The 16,922-nt window shown below is 44.7% G+C and overlaps 1 protein-coding gene across 1 annotated transcript in view; it reads right to left on the bottom strand.

Annotated features, from left to right (window-relative positions):
- CHAT (choline O-acetyltransferase) overlaps positions 8,127 to 16,922 on the bottom strand; it is a 50,148-nt gene continuing 41,352 nt past the window's right edge. Inside the window, 4 exon segments of the mRNA NM_001001541.1 lie at positions 8,127 to 8,468; positions 10,220 to 10,357; positions 15,543 to 15,605; positions 15,755 to 15,896. Of these exon segments, the coding sequence (NP_001001541.1) occupies positions 8,199 to 8,468; positions 10,220 to 10,357; positions 15,543 to 15,605; positions 15,755 to 15,896 (613 nt within the window). The 3' untranslated portion in view covers positions 8,127 to 8,198.

Here is a 16,922-nt window from a genome sequence, read left to right as displayed (position 1 = left end):
CAGTCCATGTGGAGGTTGGTTTATTTATGCTTTCTCTCTCATGTCTGTAGTGCAGTGTTTTTGGACCCTAGCCCAGTGAGGGTGGTGGCTTACCAGGGATCCCCCAATTTTTGAAGCCTGACTTCACACTCAAAATTCCATCTCATCTTCTAGGTTGCCTATTGAAGATCACTAGATAGTTCCAGAGAAAAAACATCTCCATGCTATGCTCACTCTCATCCTCTCCCTGATATTGATCCAGTTCGCTCTTTTATGTTTTTCAAGAAGATTTAAAAAACATGTCACCATATTTTTAAAGCTGTTTTGTGTAGGAAGCATAGTTTGAATTAGACTACTCTACCATTATCAGCAACAGAAGTTTCCCCATTCAGAATTTTGCTGGAGTTGCACTGAATCTAGAGGTCAATTTGGGGGAAACTGAATCTTTCAGAGGCTTTCCTATTTGTTATATTGAGATACCTCTTTTATTTAGATCTTGCTCAGTGTCTTTCCGTATAGTTTATTATTGTCGATGTATGGTCTTCATGTCTATTGTTAGATTTATTGCAAGGTTCTATCATAACTCATATATTTTGCATTGTGATATTATTGTTGTGTATAATTAAGTAGGCTTTTATATACTGATATTCTATAAAGTACCTTGGCCTTTCTTATGATTTCTATTAATTTATTTGTAGATTTTTTCAGATTTTCTGTGTAGACAATCACATTGTTTGCAAACAATGATAGTTTTATTTATTTCATTGTCTTTCTTTTTCTCTTCTTATTACACAGGCTCGAACCTCTATGCAATGATGAGTAGAAGTAATAATTGTATATATCCTCTCTTTACCCTGATTTTAAAGGATAAAAATCATTTCCAGTATTTCCTTCTTTAGGATGATGTATATTGTATGTTTTTTGTAGATGTTCTTTGTCAAGCTAAGTTCTTGTCTCATGTCATTTTACTACAAGTTTTTTTCTCTTCTCTTCTCTTCTTTCTTTCTTTGACCTGCCCACAGCATGCAGAAGTTCCCAGGCTAGGGATCAAAACTATGCCAGAGCAGTGACCCAAGCTGCTGCAGTGGCAACACTGGATCCTTAACCTGCTGCACCACAGGGAACTCCTATTATGAGTTTTTAAAAAAATTATGAATGAATGTTGAATTTTTTGAATGCATCTTAATTATTTTAATTATTAGAATAATTCTATTAGTTTTATTCTTTAAGCTGTTGATGAGTAAATGACATTTAGTTAGCTTCTACTATTAAACTACCTCTGTTCCTGGATAAACCTGAATTGATCATGGATGTACTATCTCTTTTATATTCTGTTAGAATTTGCTAGTATTTCATTTGGGATTTTTGGATATGTGCACATGAGTTAAAAGGAGAAAGGGGCCAATAGTTTTTCTTTACTGTATGTTCTATCTGGTTTGGATATTGAAGTTATACTAGCTTCAGAGAATAAATAAGCAAGTAAAGAAGCAGAGGGAATATCCCCTTATTTTGCATGCAATTGAAATGATCACTTTGAATGTTTGGTAGGACATAAACAATATAAAATACTATGTTCTTCACCACCCCTTTTTTTCCCTGAGTGGAAGATTTTAAATGACGACTTCAGTTTAAATAAGGTTTATAAGACTATCTAGAAATTTTATTTCTTTTTGCATAGGTTTGAGTAAATTATATTTTTCTAAGAATTTTTCTATTTTTAATCCGAGTTTTCAAATTTACTGGCATAAAGTGGATGGTGTATTTTTGCTATCTCTTTATTGTTTACTTTATTGTAGTTATGCAAACTTTGTATTCATAATATTATGTATTTCTGATTTTTATTTTATTGGTGTTACCAGAGATATGCTTATTTCATTTGTCTTTTCAAAGAACTGACTATTCCTTTATTTAGCTTCTCTGCTGTTTTCTCCTTTTTTTTCATTGACAGCTGCTTTATCTTATCACTTTCTTTGAATCTACTGTTTGGTCCTTTTTCTTACTTTTGAAGTTCCATTTCACTCATCAATCTTGAGTCTTTCCTCTTTTCTGATATATGTATATATTTCCCTCAAAGCATCACTTTTGCTGTATCCCAGAAATTTTGATATGAGGTATCTTTATTATTGCTCTGCTCTAAGTAATTTTGAATTTCTATGATTATTTCTTTTTTGACCATGAGTTTTAGAATGGTGTGTGTTTGGGTTCTGGAATATTCTTAGCCATTTTCTCTTTGAATAGTGCTTTCCTCCATTCTCTCCAATCTCTCCTTTCTGAATTTCTGCATGTATCTTTTCTGTATTTTTATTTCCTTATAATGTTAAATGAATCTATATCATAGCTTCTCTCTGAGTCATCTCTTTCCTCCAGTCTGTTATTCACCTGTTTGTTTTATCTGCTGCTTTCTGTCCTGTGAGCCATTGCTTGTGCTGTGTGTATTTTTTGCCTGTGAGCTCTCCTTTAGTGGAGTGTTTCCCCCCATGTGGGTATTTGGTGTTTTCAAGGTTGTGGAAAGTGGTTTTATATTTGATTCTGCTGAGGCCTTTCAGACCTAACTGACCCAGGTGATTGAAATAAATGATTGGCTTGGAATTCCTGCTTTATAGATAGATGGAATACTTTCAGACTCGATATGCACATATGGCATAAGCTTATAATTAAATTTCTCATGGACGTCTTTTTCCACCCTCTGCAGCCCTGAGTGAATGGAATGGTTTCTCAGTGCTCCCCTGAGCTGATGGGAAGAGTGTTTCTAGCCCCCCCCCTTTTTTTGTCTTTTCCAGGGCCACACCTGCGGCACATGGACGTTCCCAAGCTAGGGGTCTAATCAGAGCTGTAGCCGTGGGCCTACACCAGAGCCACAGCAACACCAGATCCGAGCCACGTCTGTGACCTACACCACAGCTCATGGCAATGCCGGATCCTTAACCCACTGAGAGAGGCCAGGGATCGAACCAGCAACCTCATGGTTCCTAGTCGGATTCTTTAACCACCGACCCACAACTGGAACTCCTCTAGTCTTTTTTACAGAGCTGGGACATCTCTCTGGGGTTCTGCTTTTGTGTGGGGCATTTAGCTCCATTTCCCACCTTGGCTGGCTGAGAATATGTCCTCTCAATTTGCAGGGGTGGAAAAGCCCACTGTTAACCATTAGGGTCTGTGTCTGGTCAGATGCACTTTTAGCTCCTGCCCACTGCTCTGTTTTGGACATCCTTTATTCCTGTAAGTTAAGGGTTTCTTTCTCTCATTTATTTTTATTTTTATTTTTTTCTTTATCTGCTGCACCTGCAGCATATGGAAGTTCCTGGGTTAGGGGTCAAATTGGAGCTGCAGCTGCCGGCCTATGCCACAGCCATAGTCACAGCCACACCAGATCTGAGCTGCATTTGTGACCTACTCCACAGCTTGTGGCAACGCTGGATCCTTAACCCACTAAGCGAGGCCAGGTATTGAACCCGCATCCTCACAGACACCATGTCGGATTCTTAACTTGCTGAGCCACAACAGGAACTCCTATTTTCTTTCTTTTGACTATATGTTTTAAATTTTTTCCTCCTTGTATGTTTTTATAGGTAGAGGGGGCCCTTCTGCATCAGCTCAGCCTGACCCTTTGCAGCTCCTTAAACATAAGAAATAGAGACCAAGGCAGAACGCTCAGGTCCAAAGACGTAAAAGGAATAGAAATAAGAAATGAAATCCCATAAGGAGATGGAAGAAGCAGAAGGAAAAGAACAAGGAGAGAGCTGGTCCTTAGGAAACAAGGGAGAACAGAGCTTTTAGAAAGGTTCTCTTAGTGATGTGAAGCCAGCTTTTCCCCTGGATAGCATAGCAGTCATCCTAGAAAGAAAACTCTGAGAAATGTAAAAGCAGAGAGCGTGCCTGAATTTATAAAAGGAACCCCAATTCCTGGTTCTCCCTCTATCCACAAGGAGAACTTCTTGGGAGTAATTTGGAAACTTGTGGTTGCTCATGTGAACCTGGGAGGGACCCCTTACATTTTAACCTGATTGTACCAACATCCACCTTGCAGGACAGAGACAACAAGGAGGGGGCCATTCTTTTGCATGCTGGGGGTTGGCTTGCTGTTGGTACTCTTTCCTCTCTGTCATCTACATCTGGTTATTTTGGGGCCACATATGATATATGTGATCAATAGGAGCAAACTCACATTACTTTCATTCTGTTCCTTCCTCTCCCTTCCATTGCTCCTGGAATATTCTTAGCCATTATCTTTTTGGAGATTTCCTTTTCCGCATCCCAATCACACAAATTCATCCACTTGAGGGGTCCTTTTAGGCTCTGATCGGAAAGCATTTGGGCTTCCATTCGGAGGAATTCTGTTCTGGTTCTGTGGCTGATTGCTGCTGTGGAGAGAGTCTGGCAGCTTGGAATATATCTGTGCAGGGTGCAGGGCTGTGCCAGGTGCAAGAACCTGTGTGCACACGTACCTGTAAGCCTACTATAAGAATGTTAGGTTTTCACATCGCTTCTTAGTTTTCAAATAATGATCATCTTAGGTCACCTTGCCAGAACCCTGGAGGGGGTAAGTGCTGATATCAGCACCCTCATTTTACAGACGAGGAAACTGAGGGCTAGAGAGGTGAATGTGACATCCCCAAAGTCCACAGCAAGTTAGAGATAGAGCCAGTTTGCAGTTTAGGCATCTCACCTCCAGGCCTGGCGTTTTCCCCTCCACTCCATTCTGCTTGTGCATGTTTGTGGAAGGTCTAAGTGGAGACACCCATCTCTGCACCCAGGTTTCTGCCAATCTGATCCCAAACACGCTGTGAGGTCTCTCTGCCTCTCACCCCCACCCATGATGGCATGCCACCCACTAGGAGAGACCAAGTTCCCTCCTCCCTTGTCTCTCTCAGCCCCTTAGACATCCACCATCACTGCTGACAGACCTCAGACAAAGGCGAAGGAATTGTTGACCCAGCTCACCAAATTTACAACAAAATTTTTATAGCATTTCTGGGCAGAAATAATAGCCAGCACCATCTTTCTTGGCATTGCTTTTTATTGAATATAGACGTACAGTCTTTAAATAATTTGAATATAGTACTTTCAATATACAGTTCTTTAGTCCTACATATATTTCTTTAAAGCACAAAACTATAACTTAAAATCAAAAGGCTATAAATACACATGTACACATTGCCATAAATCTAGAACTATTTTATAAAAATAGAACTCAAATATTAACTTTATATATTTTGGTAACTCAGGAGTATTGTAAGGTGGCCACAAACATTTTTATTATGCATCGCTGTCCCCCAAATGTTTCCATGTTTCATTTTCCATCCCTTTGGGGACACTTGGAACAGTCTTCTTTACCAGGGTTCCCCACAGAGACACCCATGGCCATGGCTCAGCATTGCCTTTGCATAGAGGCTCAGTGTACCCACCTGTTCTTGGAGGGGGAAGACCAGCTTCCAGCCCCTTCCTCAGAGATAAGAGGTGGCCCCTCCTGCCAAACCGCCACTATCCACACATGGTCAATGTCTGAAAACAGTTTCCTTTCTCTACGCTCAGAGAATGGTGCATGTGACTGTGGATCTGTCAAATCACTGTAAAAAGTTGGAGACAAACATCACCTGAACAATGCCCACTGGCATCATTCTGATGGTGGGCACCAGCGCCCACATGCTTGTGCAAGGCCCTTATACACTGGTCTACAATCCTGACAGCCCAAAGGCCAGGTCACTCTGTCCCCATTTGATGGTGGAAGGAATTGAATCTCTGGGCATTTAAGTCCCTTGGTCATGGTCAGTAAGGTTGCCTGAACCCCAAACTAGAACCCTCTGCCTGCCCAGAAACCCACAGAGAGAAACCGAGTGAGAACTCAGATCTTCCCTGTGGTCACTTGGTGAGAACAGATAAGGGGCTTTGGGGAGTGGACAGCAATTTCCATTTCCTAAAGCCAAGGAAGTGGACAGCAATCTCCCAAACAAACCTGGGACTCTTGGGCTCTTTCCAGGGGAGCAGGGAGCAGGAAGGTGGACGCCTGAGGAAGGAGCATGGACACACTGACCAATGCCTTTGAAGGGGCGGTGCCAGAATCTCCCAGATCAGCCAATAGATGCCCTCAACCTAAAACCAGGGGCTCAAGGAATTTACTGTTTAGGGCTGTTTGTGTTTTCAAAGAGCCCAGCAAAGGTCAAAATGCCTGCTCCATCTCAGTCCTGCCTGCTTTAATACAGGTCAGGGTGCGGAGAGCTTGCACGGTGGCCCAAAGAAAGGACACGTGCAGGGTCCCTGGGTCAGAGTGGATGGCTGGAATGACACAGAGCACAGGGATGGGGAAAGGGGTGGGGGGTGCTTTTCCAGAAAACCCTGCATGGAGCATGGCAGAACTCAATGTGATGGGAGCCCAGTTCTGCACCTCCTCTGGAGAGAGGCAGGCTGCCTCAGCTGCTTGCAGTTTTGATTTTTCTGGTTGCTTTCCCATAAAAATATGCCTCAGCAAAAGGGCCTCTCACATCTCGTCCACAATCACAGCCTCTCCTGACAACCCCACCTCGGCTCTGTGGACTCCCTGCCCAACCATCATGGCTGGCTCTGCATGGGGCCATTCCCTCCTCCCAGCCATGCTCACTGCCAGCTCTGCCCTCGGCCCCCAGGCCAGTGGAGAGCCTTGCTCTTGGCTCTTCAGGTTTTAGTCAGAATCTCTGCATAGCATCCTCCACATAGAGGAGCCCAGCTATTTAAGGGAGTCCTGAGATCACTTTTTGAAATGAATGTCATGGAGGTTTTCTCTCTCTCTCTTTTTTTTTTTTTTTTTTTTTTTGCCTTTTGGGGCCGTACCAACGGCATATGGAGGTTCCCAGGCTAGAGGTCCAATCGGAGCTACAGCTGCCGGCCTATGCCACAGCGACAGCAACCCAGAATCTGAGCTATGTCTGTGACTACACCACAGCTCCCGGTAATCTGGATCCTTATCACTAAGCGGAGCCAGGGATCAAACTTGCAATGTCATGATTACTAGTTGGATTCGTTTCTACCATGCCACAACAGGAACTCTGAAGTTTTCCTTTTTTTTTTTTTTTGCTTTTTTGCTTTTTTAGGGCCGCACCTGAGACATATGGAAGTTCCCAGGCTAGGGGTTGAATCAGAGCTGCTGCCACAGCAATGCAGGATCCAAGACGTGTCTGTGACCTACACCTTAGCTCTTGGCAATGCTGGATCCTTAACTCACTGAGTGCGCCCAGGGATTGAACCTGCATCCTCATGGATACTAATCAGGTTCGTTACTGCTGAGCCACTAAAGGAACTCCCATAGTGGTTTTCTTAAAAGCTTCTCTTAAGAATGAACAAAACAAAACAAATGGGCAGAAAACCCCTGAAGCACCCCTCTCTCCTCTCCTCTAAAAGGCAGATCACCTACTAGGGCATGTTTCTTATGAAGGCGAGTGGGAATGCAACCAGAAAAAATGCAAGTGGCAGGACCCCCGGGGAAGTGGACTGGTCCCCACCACACCCCTGGGGGAAAGCAGGGAGCAGCAGCTACTCCAGGGCAATGGCAGACCATTTTTTTTTTTCTTCCCTTTCAGAATAGCTGGACCAGATTTTCTGAACTGAATGGAAGGCTGCCCCTGGGAGGCAAAAGGAGAAATGTATTTGTGGGCCCAGATCACTCCATTTTAAATTAACCTGCAGTGTGTGTGTGTGTGTGTAGATTGAGAGTAGTGCTTACAGGACTGTGTGGCTCAGGGCAGGTCACCCTGAATACCATCTGAAAACAAAGCCCCCTACTCCTTCCCCAGAGATGGGAGGTAATGACCTAGAGTTAGCCTCTTCCTTCATGGTTCATTTGGGTACCCTGCACATAATAAGGTGACTCATTCTTTCTCTGGGCAAAATCATCACCTGGACACACTAGGTGCTGCTGGGAAGCAAATACCAACATTAAGCTTCCAGGGTCAAGTCAGAGGTGGCTTCCCCATCTCAACCAGGCCACCTCTGAGACAGGCTGGCCTTATTTCCCATTGCACAGACCCGAGGTACCTTGATAAATGACAATTCCCATGCACCACAGGGACACATTCCTCCTAACACTCTCACTTTGTGTGCTGCCTCCTGTGGTCTGAGTGTTGAGCCTGGAGTTACGGGGGGGGGGGGGGGGCTACAGAAAGCTGGGGTGAGGGTTGAGAGCAGGGGTTCAGCAGGGTCTGGCAGCTGCAGAGTGCTGGGTTTGGGGAGGCGAAACTGAGCGGCAGCAGTCAAGGTTGGTGTACCTGGCTAGGCCTTGTTACTTTTTCCTTTGTTGCCAGGGGCTTGCCCATGCCAGACTGGGACAGACTGCAGAGACCTTTCATTTCAATAAAGCTTTCTTCCACAGCTTTTGCAAACTTGGTTGAAGAGGTTTCTTTGCAGCCGTGAAAGCTGGAGATGCAGAAAAGGATGCTCTCTGGCTGGGGGTTGTAGCAGGCACCGTACCCATTGGGTACCACAGGACCATAGCAGCAAAACATCTCCATGGTGGTGGGCACCTGGCAGAGAGGACAGGTCAGAAGCCGCTTGATCTGAAAATCTGCTAGAAAGCAGATGTGCCAACAACCCTGGGGGTCTCAACAGGACAGTGGCTTCTCTTTGATTATTTTCTACCTGGGTGTTTGACTGAATTAACCAAATCAACTGATTGCTTCATCATGGAAGCCACAGACAGAGTCATCAAAACAAACTCATCTAACTGCAGGAAGTCAGAAGAAGAGGGGCCGTAAGCCCCTCCCTGGTGTGAAATCTGCTCTACATTTGGAGTCAGAAGCTCCCACGGTGACCCGGTGCTGGGTCTCAGGTCGAGACTCTCCTTCACCTGGGGGCCGTTTGAATCACTGAGGCAATCAGAGCAATTTACTAAATGGCACCCTGGTGGCACCCAACAGTTAGATGGTTTCCCAGAGGGAGTAATTTATGAACTGGAGGAAATCTGGCTCGTCTTCTCTGTCGATTTTTCCCACCATCCTTAATTACTGTCAGTATTGCCTGGCTGGTCTGATTTTTTTCTTCAGAGCCTGGCCACGCACAATTACCCAGCATTGGGTGTTTCAAAGATTACCATCAACTGGAGTTTGAGTTATGGAGCTGATATGTTTTGAATTCAGAGGGCTGAGATTTTGTAATCCAGATCACACACCAAGAAAATGTGTTTCTGACACATTCAAGGCAGTCAAGCCATAAATGTTCATTTCAATGGGGGAAAAAAAATCACCACACCCCAAATTAATTGTATTCGCTGGTGTTAGAGGGAAAATAGAGCACATTCTTGAGCAGGTGCAGGGTGGGGTTTGTTTTAAACCCACACGTTCTGTGTGCTCATGCCTTCAGAAATGACACTGGCCATTTTAATGGGGCGGAACAAACCATTAGTCTTGCTAATAGAGTCACCTCATTGTCAGATAAATTTGCCGTGCAACAGCCGAAGGCCATAAAGCTGTTCCAAAGCACTTTTTGCCCATGGATGGTTTCCTGAAGAATTTATGTTGTTGTGTTCTGCCCTCGTTTATTCACGTCTGCAAGCTCACTGCCGTAATGACAAAATGAAATTACTGAGTGGGCTTTTATCCTCAAACATAACTTTATCAGCCCTTTTTATTGCCCACGTCCAGCCCTTCGCAGATAAGGTGGAGTTTTAGTAAACTGACATTTGTGGGGAGGGGGGTGGGGGGAAGTCTTTTCTCTCCTGAATTGCTGCCTTTCTCTAATGGACTGCATTCTGTTTTTGCGGTAGGGGTCCTCCAACAGAGAGTGCATGTTGCCCTGGTCAGGAGACACGGACTGGCAGTGGTCCTTTACAATCATGGCTGTAACCTGTCTAGAGGACCCTGTCTGTGCCAGGTGCTGGGCTAGGCTGGGCTTCCCACCTACTGTCGCATTGGGTTGAGCCAAGACTTTGCTCTGGGCCTGTCAGGCTTCAGAGCCCGTGGTCACCATGGTGGAACACCACCTCTCAGGCAACCCTGGAGAGAGTAAACCTAATGGTTAGAGCACTGGAATGAATAGGTGTTTTCCCATCCACCCACCTCTGCTAAGGTGGCATTCGTGATTACACCCCTTTAGAAGATGGGGAGATTGGCACCCTGGGCATTTAGGTCCTTCTGCTGAAGGCTACACAACTCATTGGAAGCAGAGCCAGGACTTGGCTGACTCTGGGCAATGGGCTAGTCACCAGGCACGCATTCTACTTGCTCCCCACTGCTTCCACTAAGCGGCCTCTTAGGTGACAGCTGCACGTGGGCTGTACCTGGCTGGTGGAGAGGACAAAGCGGTTGCTCATCAGGTATGTTTCATCCGTGAACATCTCAGGCAGTTCCTTGCACACTTCTCGGGCCAGTTCCCGCAGCCCCAGCAGGTGGTTGTCGATGGCCATCCCCGTGATGGCCTGGGTGGTCAGGGACAAAGAACAGGAAATGAGATGTGGAGGCCCCTCCACCCCTCCTCTCTAGCCTGCAATGCTACTGGGGACTCTTGCCCACCCAGTGCTTGCTCTGGACAGTGTGTGTGGGAGGCCACCCAGAATGGACTACTATACCATGTGGCCTCTGCTCCTTGGCCCTTGTGCATTTCTATGTATATAGGACGAGTCCAGAGCAGGTTGGGTTCTAGTTGGTGAGTCTGAGTCCCCCGCGGCATGGTCTCTGCTGACATGCACTGTGTATACCCACTCGGTGCTCTAAGTGGAAAGACTGGGGCCATCCCCAGTGCCTGCTCAGGTAGAGCAGGAGTCTGGGCAGGAGCACGGGTGCTGGGCCCCATCCAAGCATGTGGAGGGGTGCCCTGGGCTGTCACTTGGCAGACCCTGACCACCACCAACACTTCACCCTCCAGCAGAAGCCCAAGGAATGAGGGGTAGAGGACGCCAAGGTCTGTTCCTGAATCTTGGCTGCTGTTTCATGGATTCAGAATCAACTCAACTCAACTGGATTCAGAACCTAAGAAAAATGTTGAGACAGGAACTAGACATCTTAGCAGAGGCTCAGTACATATTTTCAAGGAGAAATGAAACTTCTACTGAATGAAGAAGCTTCTTTTTTTTAAATTGAAGTATTATTGATTTATAATGTTGGGCTAATTTTTGCTATATAGCAAAGTGACTCAGCCATATATATATATATATATATATATATATATATACTCTTTTTTAAAATATTCTTTTCCACTATGTTTTATCATAGGATATTGAATATAGTTCCCTGTGCTATAGAGTGAGAAGCTTCATTTTCTCATGGGCATTTCAGCTCTTATTGAAGGATAAGAGAATAGCAGTGGGGACACCTGAAGTTCTACGTAGGGACACCAGCGCCCAGGGGTGGTGACGGCTGGAAGTCAGGCAGTGGGGCTCATTCTACTTGTTCCCCACTGGAGGCTGCATGTGCAGCATGCACGTGTTTGGATTGTGTGTTTATTTGGGGCAATTGCAGGGGGGCTGATGGAAACATGGGGGCCACCTCTGGCCTCTAGTAATAACCTCTGGGTCAACATCAAGATAACTGTGAGTAACTCTTGGGGGTTTCATGGTGATGTGAGATGGCCACTTAGCTGTTAACATCCTACATAGGAGGCACCCTCTCACCACAATAAACTCTGTTCAGGTTTACAAGGCACATTTTGGATTTTGACAGCTATGCTCTTTTAGTTGAGAATGAATGCATAAAGATGACTCAGAGGCCCCAGTCTCTCCAAATGCCCCTAATTATAGGCTGAAAAGACATGTTATACAACTACCGTTCACTTTAGACATGCCTGGTTAGGATGGAGGGGAAGAACCGTGAGACAGACCATCTATGAAGTAGCTGCATTTTTAATTTCTCTTGTTGCCTCTGTTTATCGGCTGATTTGGGGAGATCTACAGATGCACCTACTCTGTGCAGCAGCCAATCTGCTCCTGTTTTCACCATCTCTGAATTCACTGTAGCAAAGGGGGCTGATTTAATGGATTGGATCAGAGCCATGAGTAGTAACGAGTAAAAGGACTCAGCATTCAGTCTTTGTTCATTCAGAGAATCTTAATTAAGCACCTACTATGTGCCTTAGAAGCTGCTAAAGCACAAAGCAGTCACAGACTCAACCTCATGGAGCCTATGTGTGGAGGAGATAGATGTTAACCAACCTTACAAATAAGCTTACGATCATAGGTAAGTGCCAGGAAGGAAAAGCATGAGGTGTTGTTTCGAGTATATGATAGGGAGTCTGGACCACATCTGCTCCTTCCCTGGAATTTCCTTTCTCCACTACCACTACCAAACATACTTGCCAGCTATCTGGAGGTTTCCTGGCTTCTTTCCCCTGACCCTTACCCCTCACGGCCAGCCAGGCACCAGATTTACCTAAAGCATCTGTATAGCTCTCCTCTCCCCACCCTTTATCGCTTTTATTTAGTCATTTTCACCAACGGAAAAGAGCTAACATAACAGAACCCTATAGCAATGATTTGGAGGGTATTTTTCTTAGTTTTTCAAAAGAATATAATTTTTTATCTTTGTTTTACTATTTAGGGATGCAGGTGTAGCATATGGAAGTTCTTAGGCTAGGGGTCAAATCAGAGCTGCAGCTGCCAGTCTATACACAACCACAGCAACTTGGAATCCAAGCCGCGTCTGTGACCGTATACCACAGCTCACAGCAACGCCAGATCCCTGCCCCACCAAGCAAGGCCAGGGATCAAACCCGTGTCTTCATGGATACTAGTTGGGTTCATTTCCATTGAGCCAGAAGGAACTCTAAAAGAGTCTAAATTATTACCAAGGTTGTATATTTCTATAATTAAAAAAACCCAAAGAAGCCAAAGCTTATGTCACTTTGCCAGCACTGATTCCCACTCCACAGAAGCAATCACTTGGAATTCTTTTAGTGATTGATTTTCTTACTTCTAAATAAGATGCCTAGACTGCTGTTACTGCATTTTTCAGTTTTATTATAGAAGATGAAACTTTGGCTCTTATAAGCCCCCCTCCTCAAATACACTTCCACTCTCCTATGCTCCTAGCAGAGTTATATTTTAACTCCTTGTTGCTTGATCAACATTCAGTGTTTACATGATTATAATTATGCAAGTATTCCCAGCTAAGTCCTATAATGTATCAGGATTAGATTTCCTTTCTTATTCAGTTATTTTTTATTTTCTCTAGAATTGACAATTTGTAAATGATTAAATTATGATTTTCCCACTTGCTTACCTTTCTATGTATCTAGAACCAATTGATTCCTAAACCCTCAGTCAGCAGTGTAAAACTTCCCTTACTCTCACCCTCTTTCTCTACATCTTTCTTATGTTGAATTTTCTGATTTGGAGAACCTATGATTTTTTGTGTGTCTTTTATTCTTTTACATTAGTGGTCGACATCCTCCAATAGTTTTACAAGAAAGACAGCTTAATAGGTAAAATTTTAAGACCTTGTCTATATAAAATGTCTTTAGCTTTAAATTTGATAGTTTAGCTGGGTATGGAATACGCATTAAAATCATCCACTTTCCAGTGATGTTAAGTCCAATTGCATTTTTATTACTGATCTTTGTACTTGCTTTTTTTTCTCTTTGAGAGATTTATATATATATATAATACTAGGGTCAAAGGAGGAACTGAGGGGCTGCTTTTCATATAGATGGTCAATGAATCCTCATCTTTTCAGCCCCACATACACCCCTATCTTTGGTGGAGCCTCCAACACATGAGCCATTCTGAGGTTGTGTGGTGCAATTCATTGGCTCCTGGGCTCCCTCACTATTTGCTTGGATGCCAGCTTCCTCTGCTCTGCTAAGTCAGTTGCCATCTGTTCTACTTTGCAGCTCCGAAATTTTGCTATCATCTCCTTTCCCATTCTCTCTACTCTAGCATATTCATGGCTTAAAAATTCCCTTTGTTGATATTTTTTGAGGGTTCAGAGGGAGTGAGAGTAAACTCTTGTGTTCAGGAGGAGTTCCTGTGTGGTGCAGCGGAAATGAATTTGACTAGGAACCATGAGGTTGTGGGTTCGATCCCTGGCCTTGCTCAGTGGATTAAGGATCTGGCGTTGCTGTGAGCTGTGGTGTAGATCGAAGACGTGGCTCAGATCTGGTGTTGCTGTGACTGTGGTGTAGGCTGGCAGCTACAGCCCTGATTAGACCCCTAGCCTGGGAACCTCCATATGCCATGGGTGCAGCCCTAAAAAGAAAAAAACAAAACAAAACAAAAAAAACCCCAAAACCTCTTGTGTTCAATGCCTCATAATTGATCAGAATTTTGTGTCTTCCTCTTCAGCCTTCCTGCCCCTGCTCTACTTCAGTCCTTTTACGAGCTCTCCTGAAACATTATATAGGTTCCTAATTAGTGCTGCTGCCTCTTGGCAGACCACCCCATGCTCCAACCAGTGCTTCTTCTACCTGGTCACCAGGGTAAGTTTTGTGACAAAGAAATTCAACATCATGACCTTTCCTGTTTTTCTGTCCTGTGCAAGCTTGACATACAGAACTACTTGCTTTCTCTCTGCCTTATTGTCTCAAGACTCTTTGCCTTTGCACATGCTGTTCCCCCCTGGGGCTATGATTCCCTTCTATGGCCACCTGACAAGCACCTCTTCATCCTTCAAGTCTCATATTAAGCACCACTTCCTTTGAGAAGTCTTCCTGGCTTTCCCAGGAAGAGGAAAGAGCTTGCTCCTCCTGCTCTCTGCTACTCCCTGAAGGCTCTTTTCACATAGAATTAGACTTGTCATTTAAGGACCACTTCTCCCAACTACACAGTAAATTCCCCAAGTATAGGGCTTCGTTTTATATTTCCTAGCACCCAATGCCTTGCACGGCATAGGGCAGGAAAACAAAGAACACCGACTGAATACATGAGAGCAAGCTTGATTTTCCCCAAACAGACAAACACCTAACTCTTCAGATGAATCAGAGACCTAGCAATTGAATTAGACAAAAGCCTACATTGGTTAGTTATACACCCCAGACATATGCTGTGCTTGCTTTCAAGTATATAGAGTGAAATCAGTCAACTCCTTTTCATAGATTATATGATCCTTCAAAGACTGTATCAGAATGATTTGCAATTAATATATTGATCACCAGCCCAAGTAGTAGCTTATTCTCTGTTGTTTGTATGCAAATGATGACGTTGCAGTGCTAGAAAATATATTATTTCCCTAAACTAGGAAAACATTTCCATTACAATTTCTATTTCACCATTAACTTTCAGCAAATATATTTTTAAAATTCACAGGCAGCATACATAAATACACGGAGAATAAGAAGGCAAAACCAGCCCTGGGGAGGAATAATACTGCCTCATCTGCGATTATGCCAGGTGTGCAAACCACCACATATCTGACTTTTCTTGTATAAATTGTAAAGTGCTATACATGCTGGTGTTATTATTATTATTGTTTCAAAGATCATTCATTGTATTCTTGTAAAATTTGCGTAAAAAAGCAATAATGGTGTGTTACCCAGGTTCTAAAAATAAGAAAGAAGAGGGTCTAAGAGGCATGGTGGTGTCCCAGCTGTTATCCATGGCCTGGGCTACAGCCCTGCTCTGGCTGGCCCCACTCTGGGCACAGCCTGCAGTCCTGAGTTCAAATGAGGTCACTCACCATGACTGTGTACTGGGTCTGGGCTCGGATGGCATCCTTCAGGAGCAGCAGCTTCTCCGAATCCTGAAAATGGACCAGAGAGGCAGCACACAGGGCTTTAAGAGGCTGCTCAGTGGCAGACAAGCCAAAAGAGCTTGTTTGGGCCAGGTGGATGGGCAGCCCCCAGCTGCCTCGCTGGCCTCCCTGAGACTCATCAGACCAGCAGGACTTACCGGCATGGCAGATGCATGGTCAGTAATGGCTTTCACAAAATGCAGTGCCTCCGGAGTGGCCGATCGAATGTTGTCCACCCGTCCCTCGTGGAATCGGCGGATGGACGCGCTCTCATAGGTAGGCACGAGTCTCCCATGGAGCCTGCACAGGATGAAGGAGGAATGGCAGACGGTGCTGCCTCTCAGGGAGTCATAAATGCTCAAAGAAAAATAGCCTCACTGCCTTTATTTTTACAGTCCCGCCTTCCCTCCGCACAGTATTTCATTTTAATGCTAATAGAATTCTGGAGGAGACTCCCCAAAGATGAATGATACGAAGAGCTGAGCACACTTTCCTGCGTGGGTGATGCTGTATGGATATGAAATAAAGAAGAAGTGGCTGGTAGGTTTTTTTTTTTTTAAGTCCCAATCTGGTGGGAAACCTAGAATTTTCTGCAAGACCCAATGAGTGTTTGATTAATAGCACAGCATGGAATAATTCATCATTCACACTCTTGAGGGAATCCCTTTTATTTAAAGACAGTTCAGGCATGACCTATGGCTCTAGGCAGGGAGGGGGCCTTAGTGGTCATGGGCATCAGCCACTGCACAGGCCCACCATCCAGGGCAGCAGGGCTGCCAAACTGACCCATGGGCACCAGGGCTGTACCACTCCTCATCACAGGTCTGTGATGGGAGGTGCAGTGGCCACTGCCCCCCACTGGCCAGGGCATGTGTCTTCCTCAGGCACGTAAACCGAGCCAGCACCCCTGGGCTGGCACACACCTTTCTCACCATTCAATAAAGACACTGGGGCTTGGGGTTGGGGAAGGGAAAGACACAGAACTCAGAGAGAGGCAGTAACCTGAAGTCACACAGCAAGTCATGGCCCTGTGTCTTGGCCTCCTTAGGCACTGGATGAGCTCCAGGAGAGGGAAGGCTGAGTCAGATCTGGCACAATGCCTGGCACAGTATGGCCTGCCAAGAAGGTGAATAAATTTACTGTACACTTACGTCTCACCTTCCCAAGACTGTGGCAAGAAGCTCATTTCCTATATCTCTATAGCTCCTGAGGGCAAATGCCACACCAAGAGCAAAAGCAGATGCCATCATTAGCTAGTCAAGATCAACCCAAATTTAGGCAGCTTTCAGGTCTCTGCTGAACCCCATAGCAAATTAAAAAAAAATT

This window comes from Sus scrofa, chromosome 14, assembly GCF_000003025.6.
Source record: "Sus scrofa isolate TJ Tabasco breed Duroc chromosome 14, Sscrofa11.1, whole genome shotgun sequence".
In the NCBI taxonomy this organism is placed as follows: domain Eukaryota; kingdom Metazoa; phylum Chordata; class Mammalia; order Artiodactyla; family Suidae; genus Sus; species Sus scrofa.
The sequence above is the reverse complement of the archived record's forward strand: the minus strand, read 5'-3'. Positions and strand labels throughout refer to the sequence as shown.